The following is a 15,966-nucleotide window of genomic DNA, read 5'->3' on the forward strand; positions in this document are numbered from 1 at the left end:
CAACTGACTTGGGATCAAAAGACTAGCGTTTGAACTGTACAAGGGAAATTGAGATTGGATTGTCCGATCTGAGATACAGGACACGAGATAAGTCCAACACTCTCGTGTTTGACACATGGAAATAAAACTGTCCTAGGTTCGGACAACGCCCTTGGGGTTGGTTTTTACGGATCGGAAACATGCCGACTGTGCCGCTTGGGGGCGAGAAGCTGTCACGACCATGAACCCCGGACCTACCTGCCAACAATTACGTACCTTGCAGATCTTACCGCAGGCTCTTCTATTACAGGTTCAGTTCTTCGGTGTATTTCAATTCTTCCGTCTTGGACCGGGGTAGTGACCGTGCTCGATCAAAGTTTCCACCTTGGGACGGGAACCGGCAAAAGGTCGATAATGAATCGAGGTACGATCGGAGCCACCTGCCTCATCCTGAGTGGGTAATCAGAGAGGTCGATGGAGTTGTAAACCGATGTAATTTGAATACATGCATGTGAATGATGGAACATGACATAGTGCACTACCCCGACACTTACAAGGCTCGTAGATATCAAACTTGAAACACCGCCTTCTTTTTAGGATATGTCCAACGCGCACATTAAGAGTAGTAAGATCAAAGATGGAGAGCTGTCAAACATGTGCCCTCAATCTTCGTCAATGTCTTTGTGTCAGAAGCCCGTCTAGATTGACGTATGCATTCAACTGATCAATTAGGGCAAGCTGCCCGCCCGACTGCAGGATCCATCACGTGTCATGATCACACAATCAGGTGATTGTAAGCAGCCTAGTATGCATCAATCAATTAGCAAGAGAGCTCAATAGCAAGCCGGGCCATGTTCTAAATTCGGAGGATGAGGAGCAACAGTGGCTTTTGTGGAATGTAGATTTCTCGTAGATTATGGTTATGTGGCCCGCGGTCCTAACGATCTAAAACCAGGGCCCTATGATGAGCCTCTCTTCAGGCCTTGTTGTTATGCGGCGCAGTTTCAGTCGTCGCGTATACTCGTCATAACCGGGGATCTGGAATCAGATAGGAGGTCGAAAGCGAGAAACAATCGGCACCTTGGCAATGCTCCACACCGCATCAAGTTGGAAAAACCGCGAGCACAGACCGAGCACCGAAGAATAACAGGGAGATAGCTTTTTTCCTTTCACCCTCCAGAATTGAAAGAAGCCCCGGGGTAATAAGACATCCCATGATGATGCAAAGTTGAAAAAGGAAACCAGATTTCGAAGACAGAGAAAAACGCCGGTCTGTACTCTCAGATATACCGAAAAAGAAAAGAAAAGCTTAGAATCCACGCCCCCGCCCGCGGCCACCGCGGGGACCACCACGACCCCTGCCACCACGGGGACCACCACGGCCGCGGCCGCGGTCTGCCTCCTTGCGGGCCTTGTTCTTGGGCTTGGGGGCGTCATCCACAAGTAGAGTGTCTAGCGGCAAACTGTCGGGAAGGATGTAGTAACGGATGGTGGAACCGCGGATGTTGATAGTGTCGAGGGAGATGGGGTCACGGCCCTTGGGGGTCATCTTGACGGTGCGGAGAGAGGTGTTCATTTGAGGGGAAACGGATGTGATGGTGCCGTGGAGAATGGTGCCTGCAAAGTCACTCGGTTAGCTCTCGATTCGCATTCACAAGCCTCGTCGCCGTCATATGGCTTGGGATTGAGAGGTTGGGCCTGGAGGGGAATTGATCGGGTCTTTTACCATTCTTGAGCTCAATGGTCACCGTCTCGTTGGCGCATTTCATCAAAAATCTAGATGGCATGTTAGCGCACAGCTCAAAAAAGATATTTCCAGATCCTGGATGCGCGCGTCGCAGATGGTTATCCCGCATTCTCAGACAATGGCGACATACCGGACGAGCTTCATGATGATGGTTTCTGTCGGAGTGGCAGAACTATGAAGGGTATGTGATAACAGAACCCAGCAACTAGTAGGTTTGGTGGGGAAATTCTGGTGGCAGACGCGGACGATGATGCCGTTGGATTACAGTGCAGAGTTGGCCTCTGCACGTGACCATGCCGAGCTCCATCACGTGACCCTGTTTGCACTGGAGTCGCGGGAAAGATAAATCATCTTCATCACTATGCGCAGTCGTTCTCATGTCAAAGCTCCTCAATCACCCTGCACCTTATGAATTCAAAGTCGATGCTCCATCATGTCGCGTGTGTGAGTGTAAACTGGTTGAAGCACCTTTCCTCGGAGTATCTACAAACTCCTACAATTACTCGCCTATCTGATGCTCGGATATACTTCGGCGATATGCAATCGCCATCAAATAGTTCTGCTTTAGCGGCTGTTTCCCCCCGATGTCCTAAACTTTCAAAACTCGGAATCCGACTCCGTCTTTTGATAGTATGCTATGATACGACATGATTGGACCCCGGCTCTGATATCATATGGAGTCGGGCTCCACTCTGGTAAGTAAAATTACGGCCAGGTGTCTCACGTTCCTCCGTACGAAATAAGGAGTACTCGATCATCTAAGACAACTTGTGCTAGGCATTTCAAATCGAGTAAGACACCTTCCTGTTAGACGAGAAGCTCACACGCGAAGTTTCCAGACGTGGCTTCTAATGCAAGGATCGAGTCAGGGCTCGGGGCAGCCACCGCCCACCGCCCAGCGTGCCGTGCGCCGATTGACTACAGCGCATGAACCGGCAAGAACTGTTCCCTAGCGCTTCAGGAACAGAAAGGCCGAGACAAGGTTTTCAATGCAGAAGGAAATCAGCTGAGCACATGGTGAATAGATGCGGACCCTACCGTGTGGATACGTCGATCATATAACCAGCATTCGGGCGCATCATACTGGTAACTACCTGCCGCGACAATTTCATGGACGCCTAGCGTAATCGTATGCTCCCCGGGTCGACCTTACTTTTTTCTTGAACAGTATTAGCCTCTCCCGTCGGGACCTTGGCATCCTATGGGCTGGTGGCTGCTTGTTAGGCCCCACCCCTGGAGTTACAAAACGACGCATCTATGGGCTATTTCCCATTTGCCGGAAACCACGTGGCTCAACCACTCATATCATCGATGAAGCGAAAATCCTAAAGCTGGCTATTTGGCCATGAATTCCATATTACTCTCCCACGATTGATGAGTAGACGCGGCAGGACGCCCTGGCCCTGGCCCTGGTCACCGTCATTTGTTCTCCGTATATCGGATCGACGTTCTCCTGCAGGTCCAATCCAATTTGATATAGTGGACACTAGCAAGCGTTCCAAGGTGTGGAATCTTAATTACAGCAATTACCGGTCTTAGTATACTTCCTGATGATCGGGAATTAAATTCTGCCAACGGCGCGCTCGTGGGGGCCAAAAAGATGTGGTCAGATGGAGAAGTATCGGAAGAAACAGCCCCCGTTAGACTTTTTTTCTTTTTTTCCGGCGTATCAAAAGGCGGCCTGAGTCGAAGACAACTAAGTTTTTTGAACTATCAGCCACACACGAACCCGTCAATGGCCCCCAACGTGATCGCTGGGCACCATTTACTTTTTGGGGCTAAAAACCCACTCCGGTTTTGACCTAGAGCTCCCCCTGTCATACCGCTGTTGTACCGCCCAGGATCATTAACAGGTCTTGGCCCCAGACCCGAATCTCACCCGAGCTTTTCTCCAATATAGGCTTTGCTCTAGTGACGGGGATTCCGGTGTCAGTTGTGGGGTCCCAAAAAAGTCCAGTTCTTCCTTCCCAAGATCCGATTTCGGCCCACTCGAAGATCATAGGTCTTGCGTCCTCTCTTACACGCGCTATATAAGATAGGCAATGATTACACCAATGCTGTCGTAGAGCGATTGATCGAAACGGGCCAATGGGCGGGATTCATTACCCCAAGGGCGTTTCACTTGATTACCCTAATCCACCCCCGAGGATTTATGAACCATCCTATTGGTAACGGAAGTTCTAGAAGCCCTGGCCCTGTGGACCAGTGACGGTACCCAATTCAGGCCCTGATTCAATAAGCGTGGGGACTACTTGCTGTTACGTCCTGCCATCGATTTGAACCATCTTTTTTAAATCTCTCTTCGCCCGTCGCCCAGCCTGACTTGTGTTGACAACGGAAAACATTTTACATTTGCCAGCAAGGACTTGCGAAGAACGCACTGTATGTTGCTTTTCGCCTCAGAAACCATTTCCCCTGTGGTTTCAGGCCCCTCGGCCCCCATCTGCGTGCGCGAGTGTAGTCCCATGCTAGGTTCAATGACCTAGATCAATTCCCTATGTCCCGCGACTCAAGCTCACAGGATCCTCCGTTCATTTGCAGGGACCCATCCGATCAGCCCGAGAGCTCAGCCTCGCTTCCAGAAGCTGACTATCTTTCGTCTCTGCTCGAGTCAGGGCACGCGCCGGACTACCAACAAGGCGCTTTTCCAACACCAGTTCCCCCGTGGGCATTGAACAGCCCTCGACCGACTCTGGAAAGCGCTTCTCATTCAGCAAAGTCATTCCAAATACCCCTCCATCCGCAAAATTCAGCCACATCTTTGAATTCCAGTACTAGTCTTGTTGATTCCACCCTGGAGCCAGCGCCGTCACTTCCTGAAGGCGCGCAGTCGACCTCTGACAGGGTCAACCACGGAGAGCGCTTGACAGAAAACGAAGTACAGTAGGTCATAGCTCTTGTCTTCTTGGGTGAACCACGATGACTGATTATGGTATCTTTGCCATAACAGACGACTTGAAGACGCATTAGACCCCGTCCCTATGTCAGTCACAGCAGGCGGATATCTTGTTGGTCCGATGCAGCCTAATTCCCACCGTAAGAGTCTACCTCTAAGGGAAGTAATATCGACTAATAGCTTTCAGAATATGTTTGGGGCAATCGCCCCTATCAACCAATGCATCTAACACCAGGAAATATGGGCTCCCAGTTCCCTCCTTCACAGTCCTATTACTCTTCGGGATTCTCAGTTGGCTATAGCGGAAACCCAAGCGGGCCAATGCCTGGGTATCACGATTCACAGACACATCCATCATATCATCCTGGAGCGCCTGGTAGCGGTCGACAAAATCAATCACGGAGGTAATTTAAACGCCATACAACGCATCAATACGACAAGCTAACAAACACCATGTTCCCAGTCCACATGCATTGATCGCCCGCCCTTTCCCTCCTCACTCAGCCAGTTCTTTACCTGACCAGCCACTCATGGCATCGTGAGTTCTCATATAAGTCTTTTCGCTGTCTAAACATCTCTTAATATCAACTTTGCCCAGCCCTTCTTATGTGATGAGCCAACCTGGTTATTATCTCCCTGAAACGCCACCAATCCCGTGAGTTAACCAGTGAGGAGGAGGAGAAGAAGAAGAAGAAGAAGAAGAAGAAGAAGCATATCCTCACAAAAGTTACTAGATCGTCACACCAGACGTCTATGAGCTCGCATAGTTCGCCAATGCCCACAGAGCCTGTCTTTGCCTCGTCCGATCTATTGCATCCCGCTACAGATTCAGATCGCCCGATCCGCGTGGTCAGCTCACGACCTCGACCCCAGTGCTGGGAGCACGGCTGCAACGGTCGCGAGTTCTCTACGTTCAGTAACCTTCTACGGCATCAACGGGAAAAGTCTGGCGTTGTCGCAAAGGCAGAATGCCCTGTCTGCGGAGCAGTTTTCACTCGGACGACGGCACGCAACATCCATGTCGCTCAGGGTAAGTGCAAAGAACCAGGGCAGGATCCCTCGGCCGAATGAATGACTGGGTCAAAATTATAATTCTTTATTTATCTCTACTTTTTGTGACACAAAACCAAAACAAATGGTCGATGATGAGGAGGCCCACGTGGTGCCTGAGGCAACGGTCGGGTGACTCAAAGTCGCGACGATCGGGCAAAACGTAGCTTCTTCAATATCCCCATTTACGAGGAAATGCCTGCTTCTATTCTATTGTGCAATTCTGAGACTTTATTATATTTGTCTCCTATACATCCATTACCCGCGTGAGCTTGTAAAATTCCCCATCGGCCGCGGCCATGGCATCTATCTTCACTTACGACCCAGACCCGCCGCGGGTCTCGTCCCCGTGGTCGACCTCGGGTTCATCCACTCCACAGGCCAAGCCAGTCAATGGACGAGGGCTTGCTGTTCGTACGCGTTCCAATGTTAAATTGGATTGCGCCGACGCGGACTTTCTCTCCGACTATGGAATTACCAAATTAGAGCCGGAGCCCCAAGAAGGTCCAACGGAGTACAAGCTTCACTTGCTCCTCCGGCCGCGACGCCCTTACCTATCCATGTCAACTGGACATGTCGTCGCGGGCTCGTACCGTTCTCGTGTGTGCCATTTACCCTCGTCAAGTTCGCCTTCGCCTTCGCCGTCCCAGGATGCAACCCCCAAGCCTATGCAGGCCAAGTCATCCCAGAGCCGCCAGCAGCGACTGCAAGGGTTGACAACCCAGCTTCTGTGGCGCCTGCAGCAGTCGTCGCCATTTCACTCGTCAACTACGGCGAATCTAGTCATCCCCGTGTTGCCAGAGGCCACTCCGAAATTAGGCGTGCCTTCGAAACCAGCCCGATTACTACCTGGTCTGGAGGAGAGCCAAGGTGCTCTCTACGAGATCGGCGTTGCTGACGATGGCACTTTTGTGGGTCTGACTCAAGATGAGCTTGACGAAAGTGTTACCAACCTGCAAGTAATGGCGGCGAGTCTCGGATGTAAGGTTGAGATTCTGCGCCGAGTTCTTGTCGGGAAATGTGAATGGGCGGAAGATTCTCCATCTGCACCGCTGGACCCAAACAAGAACAACACCGAGAGATTGTGGGTTGCAGAGGCTTTGGTCTCGCCAGACTTGGATTTCTATAACATGTCCCCGGCACGGACTCGCCAGAGCTCCCTCAACGGCTCTACGGAAGATGCTGGAACAGAATCAGCCGTAGAAGAGGACTACTCCCATACTGAGCAGATTCGCATATCAATTGCTGGCCCCAGTACTGCAGGGAAATCATCTCTGTTAGGCACTCTGACATCATCATCGCTGGACAACGGGAGAGGCAAGAGCCGACTCAGTCTTCTGAAGCATCGCCATGAGATCTCGTCAGGAATCACCAGCTCAGTCGCCCAAGAACTTATTGGGTATACTGAGGATATGCCGCCGAAAGTGGTCAATTATGCATCTGGAAATGTTGCAGCATGGGACGATATTCACGCTGCCTCTACTGGGGGTCGTCTGGCCTTTGTATCCGACCTTCCAGGCTCTATCCGCTATATGAAATCTACCTTGCGTGGCCTGGTGAGCTGGGCTCCGCACTATGTGATGCTCTGCGTTCCAGCCAACTGCGACGATCACCTCGCAGAAGCAGAAGCTGGCACAGACCATGTTGCCGAGATCGACCTTTGTCTGGCGTACCTGGACCTCTGTCTGAAACTAGAAGTCCCGGTTCTGATTGTTATCACTAAATTGGATATTGCATCACGTACTGGATTACGGGAGAATCTCACGAGAGTACTCTCTGCTCTGAAGACGGCCGAACGCAAGCCTGCAATGTTGCCTGCATCTCCTGCCGGTGACAAAGTCCTTGACCTGCAACACATCAGCGCGCTTGATAGCAAAGAAGTGCAGAAAACCATCGCGGCGGCAGATGGTAAATGGCACCAGACGGTTCCAATAATCCTGACTAGTGCCGTCGATGGCTCGGGCATCGGGAAACTCCACGCTTTCCTTCGCTACCTCCCCATTCCCGCTCAGCCACCCCAGAGAGTGCTTCGACTTCCTCAAACACTTCCACTCGCTCACAAAAAGTCAGGAAATATGTTCGATGTGGATGAAGTCTTCGCCATCCCACCCTCCAAAGTATACTCCATATCGGCCGACAAGAACAACCAAGAAAGCCGCGGGATGGTTCTGTGCGGTCTAGTCCGACACGGCTGTATATCAATCGGCGACCAAATGGTAATTGGGCCTGTCCTCGTGGACACCTCAGACAGCAATGAAACTGCCCCCCTCGGCCTCTTATCACGCAGCAGTGGGCCTGGTCCATCTAGCGAGTTCCCAGCATCCCTCAGTCTACCCGGCAAAGACTCGGCCCCATTACAAGCCAAATGGCAACGCGTTCGCGTCGTCAGCGTTCGAGATCTCCGACTCCCTGTCCGCCGTCTCAAAGAAGACCAAGTGGGAACAATCGGAATCGAGCTCCTCGCCTCCCCAGATGACGGTCGCCTCCCACGACTAAGTCGGATACGCAAGGGCATGGTCCTAAAAGAGTTCAACTCGCTCCCACCGAACGAACTCACTTTACCACTTCCGCCAACATTAACAATGCCTTTCTATACAGCTTTTACGGCGACCTTTCCAGCTGCCGAATTCTCAGCAACGAACTCGCCCCCATTACTTCTCGGGGGGAATGCAATCGTCTACATGGCCAACATCCGCACAACAGTAAGGGTAGTCAGCATGGCGCTCGCAGAGACAGATACCGAGCCTAGTCCACCGCCGTCACCATCGGAGCCTGAATTCTTCAGCTTCGATGGCGATGGGCCTTCGCCAGGCCGGGAGAAAGTTCAGAGTAATAAGCCTTGTGGCTCCGTACGCCGTCGTTCATCAGCTACAGACATTAGCAAGGTCGTCTCTGATGCTGCGAGTGTTGCCCCAGGGAACAAGGAAGCGTTCAGGGAGGATGTGAGGATTACCTTTGCGCTTGTTACTTCTGTGGAATGGGTGGAGCTTGGGTCACAGGTTTTGGTTATGCCGGGAGTGTCTATGGCGATTGCGTCGAATGGGAATGGGGTTTCAGTGGCAGGCGCGCTTGGGATTGGGACTGTGGCGATGTCGGGGTTGGAAGGGTTTGTTGGGAGGGTTTGTGATGTTCTTCCTGGGAGAGGTGAGGGTTGATGATATATGCCTTTGCATTCCGTACTTGAGATTTCTTTGTGAGTTTGTGAGTTTTGATTTGATAGGTATTGTTGAGAGCGTTGGATTTTTATAATGGAAGTGCGAATATAGAGCGCTTGCAATGGATTTTACGACGTCGATGATATCCGAGCGCTGAAGACGACTTCAAAAGGAAAGATATTGTACGTCGAGACTTTAGGTAGATAAAGCAAGAGGCTCTGTTGCTATGCCGTGACATCTTCAGCGTAATTGCCGAGAAAAGAAAACAACCCGAACTATGTGTGATACAGTCCACATCCCTTGAACTCATCCACACATTTTGAAAGCATGACCGCTCATGCAATCAAATCCGAGCGTCCATTTAACTGACCCATCGGATCAATTCATACAGTATCGATTCCACTGAACCTACATATCTCATCATCCTGGGTATTTCCATGAAGTGTATCGAACGTCGATGACGTATATCGTCATCCGAAAACGCTCGAAAAAACCAGATAAAACATGTGTCAACCGTCAATCAAGCCCGTATAAAGGGCGGGCGTAAGGGCGCAGTTTCTAACCTCCCTTACGCTGGTCGCCCGCATTGCGAGCGAAAGTGCTAGTCGATCCAATGGTAGCACTAGCATTGCGGAATTCGATCTTCTTGCGTTCCATCGCGAGCTAAAAAATGCCATTAGTAACGGCTTTTTTTTTTTATTTTTTTTATTTTTTTTGGAATTTGAACAGTCCACCAGGGAAGCTGAGAGTACTTACCACCTTGCGAACACGGTCCAAAGCCGCGGTGTCGCCTTCGACGAGTGGGCGACAGTCGTCAACACGGTAGGGCGGTGCGATGGTGACGGTCTCAGCCACAACGATGCTCTGTCCATGCCAGTGAGCAGGCATGGTGCGACTAAAGGCGTCGAAGATATCCTGGGCCTCACGAGTGACGCCCTTTCCACGGCGTGCTTCACGGTCGAGAGCCTCGCCAACGGCCTTGGCCTCGCGCTGCTTCAGGGCACGGGCATCGAGGGCCTGGATAGAGGGCAGAGCATCGGCGAAAGAGGGGGATTCGGAGGAATTGGATGGAAGGGCGAGGAGCTGGAAGTTCTGGATGCGCGAGATGGGAATGACGTGGTAATCACCGCTCTGCGCCTGTTTGGCGTCACCAGACAAGGGCGAAGGGGAAGTATTGATTGCCACGAGGTTGGTAATGGGGCATGCCGTGAAGAGCATGCCCTCGATAGTCGAGGTAGCCGGCGCTGCGGTCGTGATGCGAACACTGTCGAGCGTATTAGGGTTGATGCCTTTGAGAGCTTGGAGGGGTAAACTGGTCAACTGGGAACTGGGAACTGGGAACTAACCGAGCACCGATCGCGCCGCTCAAAGCAGCCTCCAAGGGCACCATTCCAGAGGCCATTTTGGGGCCTGTTGCGCTGCCCGATTGTGATGCTTTCGCTCCCGCGCTCTGGCGCTTGTTCTCCGCCATGCGGTGACCTTCGCAGGCGGTGTGATTCACACGTCCACGTCTCCGTGTTCGAGGCGCTGTGATGTGTCGGGTGCACAGGTCTACCTCAAGGTCATTGGAAGGCAGAGTCAATTGGCCTTTCCACCAGAAGCTCGCTTTATCCTTCGATCTGTAGGTGGTCCGAAGGGAAGGCACTCCCCGATTCCTGGCGGATCGGAACAAAGAAAATCCGGAAGAGTGACACCGATTGTGTTTATATGACCCCAGAACTAGTTGTCCGGAGCGAGGGGCGATAGTATGCAGCTGGAACTAGCGACCTCGGGCTTCTTTGGGTTTAGCGTGGATTACCTCACTACTTCGAGCCTCGCATCCACGTATTGTGCTTAATAAGCAGGATAGGAGGTTACTCCGATGTAGGTACGATAACTGTTCCCGGTTTGGCTACTACGCTGCATGATTGATGAAAACTCTTGTGTCGTTACGTTCCATTCGTGTGGCATCTAAATACATTGAACCCAATTTTTTTCCCTTCTATTCCGAGGCATTTATGCCACGTAGGTGGAGGCAGAGACGTCACCGCCACGACCAGTCCAGTTAACGTGGATGTCCTTACCCTCGGGGAAGTTCTCGTTGGCAAACTCGGGCTTGATGCGGAAGGTGTGGGCACCGAAGTAGTCACGCTGGGCCTGCAGCAGGTTGGCGGGCAGGTCCTTGGTGCGGTAGCCGTCGTAGAAGCTGAGAGCAGTCGAGAAGGCGGGCAGAGGGATACCCCACACAGCGGACTTGGAGACAACGTTCCTCCAGCCAGACTGAGCGTTGGAGATGGCCTTGGTGAAGAACTCATCGAAGAGCAGGTTCTCAAGGTCGGGGTTGTTGCGGTAGGCGTTGGTGATGTCCTTCAGGAAGACGGAGCGGATAATGCAGCCACCGCGCCACATAAGGGCGATGGAAGGCTTGTTGAGCTTCCAGCTATACTCCTTGGCGGCGTTCTGGATGAGCATGAAGCCCTGGGCATAGGAGATAATCTTGGAGGCGTACAGAGCCTGCTCGAGGTCATCGATGAAGGCAGCCTTGTCACCCTCGAACTTGGGGGTAGGGCCGGGGAGGATGGTGCTGGCACGGCCACGCTCATCCTTAAGGGCAGAGAGGCAGCGAGAGAAGACAGCCTCGCCGATCAGAGTAACGGGCATGCCGAGGTCAAGGGCGTTGATAGCGGTCCACTTGCCGGTACCCTTCTGGCCAGCCTTGTCGAGGATCTTTTCAACGAGGGGAGTGCCATCGTTGTCGTTGTAGTAGAGAACATCACGGGTGATCTCAATGAGGAAGGAGTCAAGGACACCCTTGTTCCACTTGGAGAAGACATCGCCGATCTCCTTGCAGGACATGCCGAGACCACGCTTGAGGATATCGTAGGCCTAGTATAGGATATTAGCTGGAGAGCACCTTTTTGTTTTGTGATGGCAAAGCTTACCTCGCAAATCAGCTGCATGTCACCGTACTCAATACCGTTGTGGACCATCTTGACGTAGTGGCCAGCACCTTCGTCACCGACCCAGTCACAGCAGGCCTCACCGTCGCTCTTGGCGGCGATGCTCTGGAAGATGTCCTTAATGTGGGGCCAGGCGGCCTCGTTACCACCGGGCATGAGGGAGGGGCCGTAGCGGGCACCCTCCTCACCACCGGAAACACCGCTGCCGACGAAGCTGATGCCCTTCTCGGAAAGGTAACGGGTGCGGCGGTTGGAGTCGGGGTAGTGAGAGTTACCACCGTCAATGATGATATCACCCTTCTCGAGGAAGGGGAGGAGGGACTCGATGAAGTCATCGACGGGCTTGCCGGCCATGACGAGGAGCATAACGCGACGGGGGCGCTTGAGCTTGGAGCAGAACTCCTGGATGGAGTGGGCACCGATGATGGGCTTGCCTGGGAGTATATTTTAGCGAAACGGACATAACGGATGCTGGGAGAATGGAATTGGCGAGGAACTTACCCTTGGCCTCGTTGTCGAGGAAGCGGTCAACCTTGGAGGTGGTACGGTTGAAGGCGCAGACGGTGAAACCGTGATCAGCAGCGTTCAGGATCAAGTTCTGGCCCATAACGGCCAGACCGATGAGGCCAAAATCAGCACTAGGAACAGGGTGCGCCGGTGCGCCGACATTAATGCCGGCGAGACGGGCACTATAGTCAGCGACCAATTTCTCATGTCAGGGCCGGGTAAATGCAAAATGCAAAGCTCAAAATGCAAAGGAGACGGTTTGAAGCTCCGGAGGAATTCAAGGCCGCGAGACCCTGTCGCCTGGAATCGATGCCAGCATCACTCAGAACTTGCCGAGTTGTTGCCTTTGCAGCATCAGACTGACAATGGAAGCTCGCGGTTGTCCCGGAACCCAAGACCGTTGGGGGTGATGCAGATTTGGTGGGGGAGGGGTAGTATATTTCGAGGGGAGGATAATAACTTACACAGCCTGGTCAGCCATGATTGATATGGATGTGAAGGGGTGGAAAAAAGAGAAGATGAGGGGGGGGGTATCTAGTGGAAGTTGAGAAGGAAAGGAGGAAGACTTATGGAGGGGAAGGAAGAAGATGTCACCGGCTGACGGAGCAACTCTTCCGTCATAATCCAACCTGGGTTTGACCGAGCAAGGTAAGGTGGGATGGTGGGACGCGCTACCACTGCAAAAGTGGATGTACCGTGTACCCCGAGCTCGTTGCTATGGTCGGTGTACCGCCAAGTACACGGTACAGGAGGACTGTCGTCCGGTCATCCCACTCGGCTTCTGCTTTCGGGCCCTTTTTTTGGTTGAGGGGCAGGGACAGATCAATATCCGACCCCCTTCCCCCAAATTCCGTGGTGGTCTATTGATTCCTACTAAGTCCATAGTTCCTACAGTTTCCGTCCTACATTGGCTATACATCTGGGCCATGGAGACACATGCAAGCTGGCGCGGGGCATGGAGGGGTAAACTCGTGGTGATTTCATCGGGACGGCTTCATCCGGGCTCAGCTATAGTCCCCAAAAGAGTACTAAAACAGGTCAATCTCGGGTTCGAAATCACGCAGCCCAATTTCCGGATCACCCCCATCCAGAGTATCCATCGGTGAACTGTTCTGGCGTAGATTCAACGGAGAAACTTCTTCACTTGCCGATGTCCGCCCACAACCGGCTGAAAGTGTACTAGGCCCCTTTCGGACTAGAGTGGGGGTCCCGATGCCGACTACAGGGATTAGTCATTGCATTGCATCACGCTGACTTATCACTACGGTCACGCAGGTGCACCAGCTACGCAGGGCCGATTTTCTTCGGTGGAGACGCGATAGTGATACGGTCAAAGACATCAATCATATCAGGCTCGACTCATATCACCTTCAACCTACCCCGGTAGCGCAAACTGGCCCGGCCCATACATCCTGTCCAGCGTTTCGGGACTTCAGGTTTGACGTCTGGTGGATTGACTGAGGCGTCAGTCAGGTCCTGAAGGTACGTTGTGTCTGCATCTCCGCACAGCTCAACCGTCTCCTCTATTGGACATCCCGTTCATCATGCCCTATCCACCTCCTCCAGGTCTCAAACAGACACCCTCTTCGCTTCCTCCTCGCCCACCTCCGTCTAATAACGCCGCCCAGCCTGTCGGTCATGGCAATGCACGTCAACCGAGCTACAACGCCTTCACTGCATTCGCGCCGCGTTCCGTAGCATCGAGTCAGCCGCGCGCAAGCAACGCAACGGTTTCTGCACCTCCATCCTATTCTGCCGGTTATGCGGGACCTGCAGCGCCTGCAGTGCCTGCGACCACCTACGGAAACTATCAACAACAAACCTACCAAAGTGGGCCTTCCTTCTACGGAGCCCAGTACGGTGAAAGTGCCTCCCCGGCGGTCCCCCATATTCAAAACCCATTTGGCTCAACGCCTCCTACAGCACAAGGGCGCAATGGAATAGACCCAGAAACTGAGGCCCAAATTGCTCAGTGGCAGAGTGCCTACGCCAACCAGAACGATGACGCAGCCAGAAAGGCCAGCAACACGGGGACAACCACGGGCACAGGCACCCCAATCATTGCCGGCACTCCCATCCCCCAAAGCGAAACACAGAAGACTGTCCAACGAGCCGGTGGCGGTCAAGCCTGGACCGACTCCACCCTTTTAGAATGGGACCCGGCCCATTTTCGGCTTTTCGTGGGCAATCTCGCAGGCGAAGTGACCGACGACTCTTTACTGAAGGCATTCGCGCGCTACACCTCCGTACAAAAGGCTCGTGTGATTCGGGAGAAGCGCACCCAGAAGAGCAAGGGCTTCGGGTTTGTCAGCTTTAGTGACGGCGACGATTACTTTTCAGCCGCTCGAGAAATGCAAGGCAAGTACATCGGCTCCCACCCGATTCTATTGCGCAGAGCTACCACCGAGGTCAAGCCGGTGTCAAACAACAAGAACCAAAAGAAGAATGGAGGCGGTGCTCGAGGTCAGCCTGGCGGCAAGGTCAAGCACGACGGAGTGAAGAAGTCTGGAAAGACCAAAGGAGGTCTGAAGATTCTCGGTTAATTTATCTTTACCTAGACACGAAATAAAATGTATTTCTTCCTTACCTACTAGCAAATATTTTGAATGCTTTATATGCATAAAATGTGGAGAGGCCCGATGATCGCCGTTTTAGACCCGTCGATCGGTCTGGGCCCGCTTAGTATGCTAGCCACCCAACACTATTCTTTGTCCTCCGTATAGCTTTCCAATCACCAGACCCGACGGTTCCGAAATAGCCGTTGGGTCTATGGCTCGTATTCATAGCCACTTAGGTCATGACATCAATCTGCTCGGGTTAGAAGGATCGCTCAAGATATAAGACGATGCATTATAGTCCAGGATGAATGGCCCGTGGCGCTACATGCGAACATCCTCCTTGGCACCGGACATCTCACGAATCTTGCAACGTCGGAACTTGACTGAAGTAAGCCGATCCACTGGAAATCCCCTCAATATTTGAAGGCTTTGAGAATATCTCAAGTCATTGCTCCTATTCATCCAACCATCTGTTGCTGCAAGTCCCAAGCTCTCGGGGCGAAATTCTGCTTAAATACATCACCCTTGGCAACAGGTGAACATGCACTAATTTAAAGAACCACCAGATATCTCTTCTATCCACTATGAAGCTATCTACCGTGGCTATTCCCCTTATGACCCTTTTGGCCGTGGACTTGACAGCTGGATGGAAACTCCAGGCAGGGTCACAACAGTGGTCTGGGACCGGACCTGAAACCTGCAAAGCCGTAACCATCCCCCGAGGCGCGCAGATCAGCTGGACAGGATCCAAAGGGGCTAGCACCGTCCAGTTTTTTACTACGCAGGGAAGTTGTAGTAGGGTCTACCGGACGGTGATGGGGATTGGGGATATCAATGCATCTAGCAATATTTATGGATTTGTGGTGAAGGCGTGAGGGGTAACAAAGAGCCCAAAAAGTGATAATGCAGAGAGCTAGTCGAATTCAGTCCAAAAGACTCACCAAAAAAAAACCCCCGAAAACCTCCAATAAAAAGAGGATGTGGGGATGTACTGTAAGCACCGTCTAGCGGATAAAGAAAAGAGGATGCGGCAAAAAAGGTCCAGACCTTCGTGGGGGCCGCCAAGCCGAAACAACCTCAAGAGCTCTCCAGTGCTAGCCTCCATTACTACGATCCCACTTGGATCACCCGTCAC

General features: G+C 52.4%; 5 protein-coding genes across 5 annotated transcripts; 2 read left to right on the top strand and 3 right to left on the bottom strand.

The window, feature by feature from the left end:
- Positions 1-1,288: 1,288 nt before the first annotated feature.
- On the bottom strand, positions 1,289-1,870 carry N7443_008831 (mRNA splicing protein SMD1; the record flags this gene model as incomplete). Its single annotated transcript, XM_056888887.1, has 3 exons — positions 1,289-1,596; positions 1,706-1,755; positions 1,857-1,870. 3 exons carry the CDS (start codon positions 1,868-1,870, stop codon positions 1,289-1,291), a joined length of 372 nt encoding a protein of 123 aa, XP_056738189.1.
- A 4,101-nt stretch (positions 1,871-5,971) lies between these two features.
- On the top strand, positions 5,972-8,827 carry N7443_008832 (uncharacterized protein; the record flags this gene model as incomplete). The annotated part of the gene is made up of 1 exon (XM_056888888.1): positions 5,972-8,827. One exon carries the CDS (start codon positions 5,972-5,974, stop codon positions 8,825-8,827), a length of 2,856 nt encoding a protein of 951 aa, XP_056738190.1.
- A 558-nt stretch (positions 8,828-9,385) lies between these two features.
- Positions 9,386-10,298, bottom strand: N7443_008833 (anticodon-binding domain-containing protein; the record flags this gene model as incomplete). Its single annotated transcript, XM_056888889.1, has 3 exons — positions 9,386-9,490; positions 9,584-10,091; positions 10,174-10,298. 3 exons carry the CDS (start codon positions 10,296-10,298, stop codon positions 9,386-9,388), a joined length of 738 nt encoding a protein of 245 aa, XP_056738191.1.
- A 524-nt stretch (positions 10,299-10,822) lies between these two features.
- N7443_008834 (NADP(+)-dependent, decarboxylating phosphogluconate dehydrogenase) lies at positions 10,823-12,754 on the bottom strand (the record flags this gene model as incomplete). The annotated part of the gene is made up of 4 exons (XM_056888890.1): positions 10,823-11,692; positions 11,749-12,200; positions 12,268-12,455; positions 12,738-12,754. The coding sequence occupies 4 exons, from the start codon at positions 12,752-12,754 to the stop codon at positions 10,823-10,825; spliced, it is 1,527 nt and encodes a 508-aa protein (XP_056738192.1).
- A 1,063-nt stretch (positions 12,755-13,817) lies between these two features.
- N7443_008835 (RNP domain protein) lies at positions 13,818-14,816 on the top strand (the record flags this gene model as incomplete). Its single annotated transcript, XM_056888891.1, has 1 exon — positions 13,818-14,816. One exon carries the CDS (start codon positions 13,818-13,820, stop codon positions 14,814-14,816), a length of 999 nt encoding a protein of 332 aa, XP_056738193.1.
- Positions 14,817-15,966: the final 1,150 nt, after the last annotated feature.

The sequence above is a fragment of the Penicillium atrosanguineum genome (assembly GCF_028827265.1).
Source record: "Penicillium atrosanguineum strain IBT 20685 chromosome Unknown utg000007l_segment0_segment0, whole genome shotgun sequence".
NCBI lineage: Eukaryota > Fungi > Ascomycota > Eurotiomycetes > Eurotiales > Aspergillaceae > Penicillium > Penicillium atrosanguineum.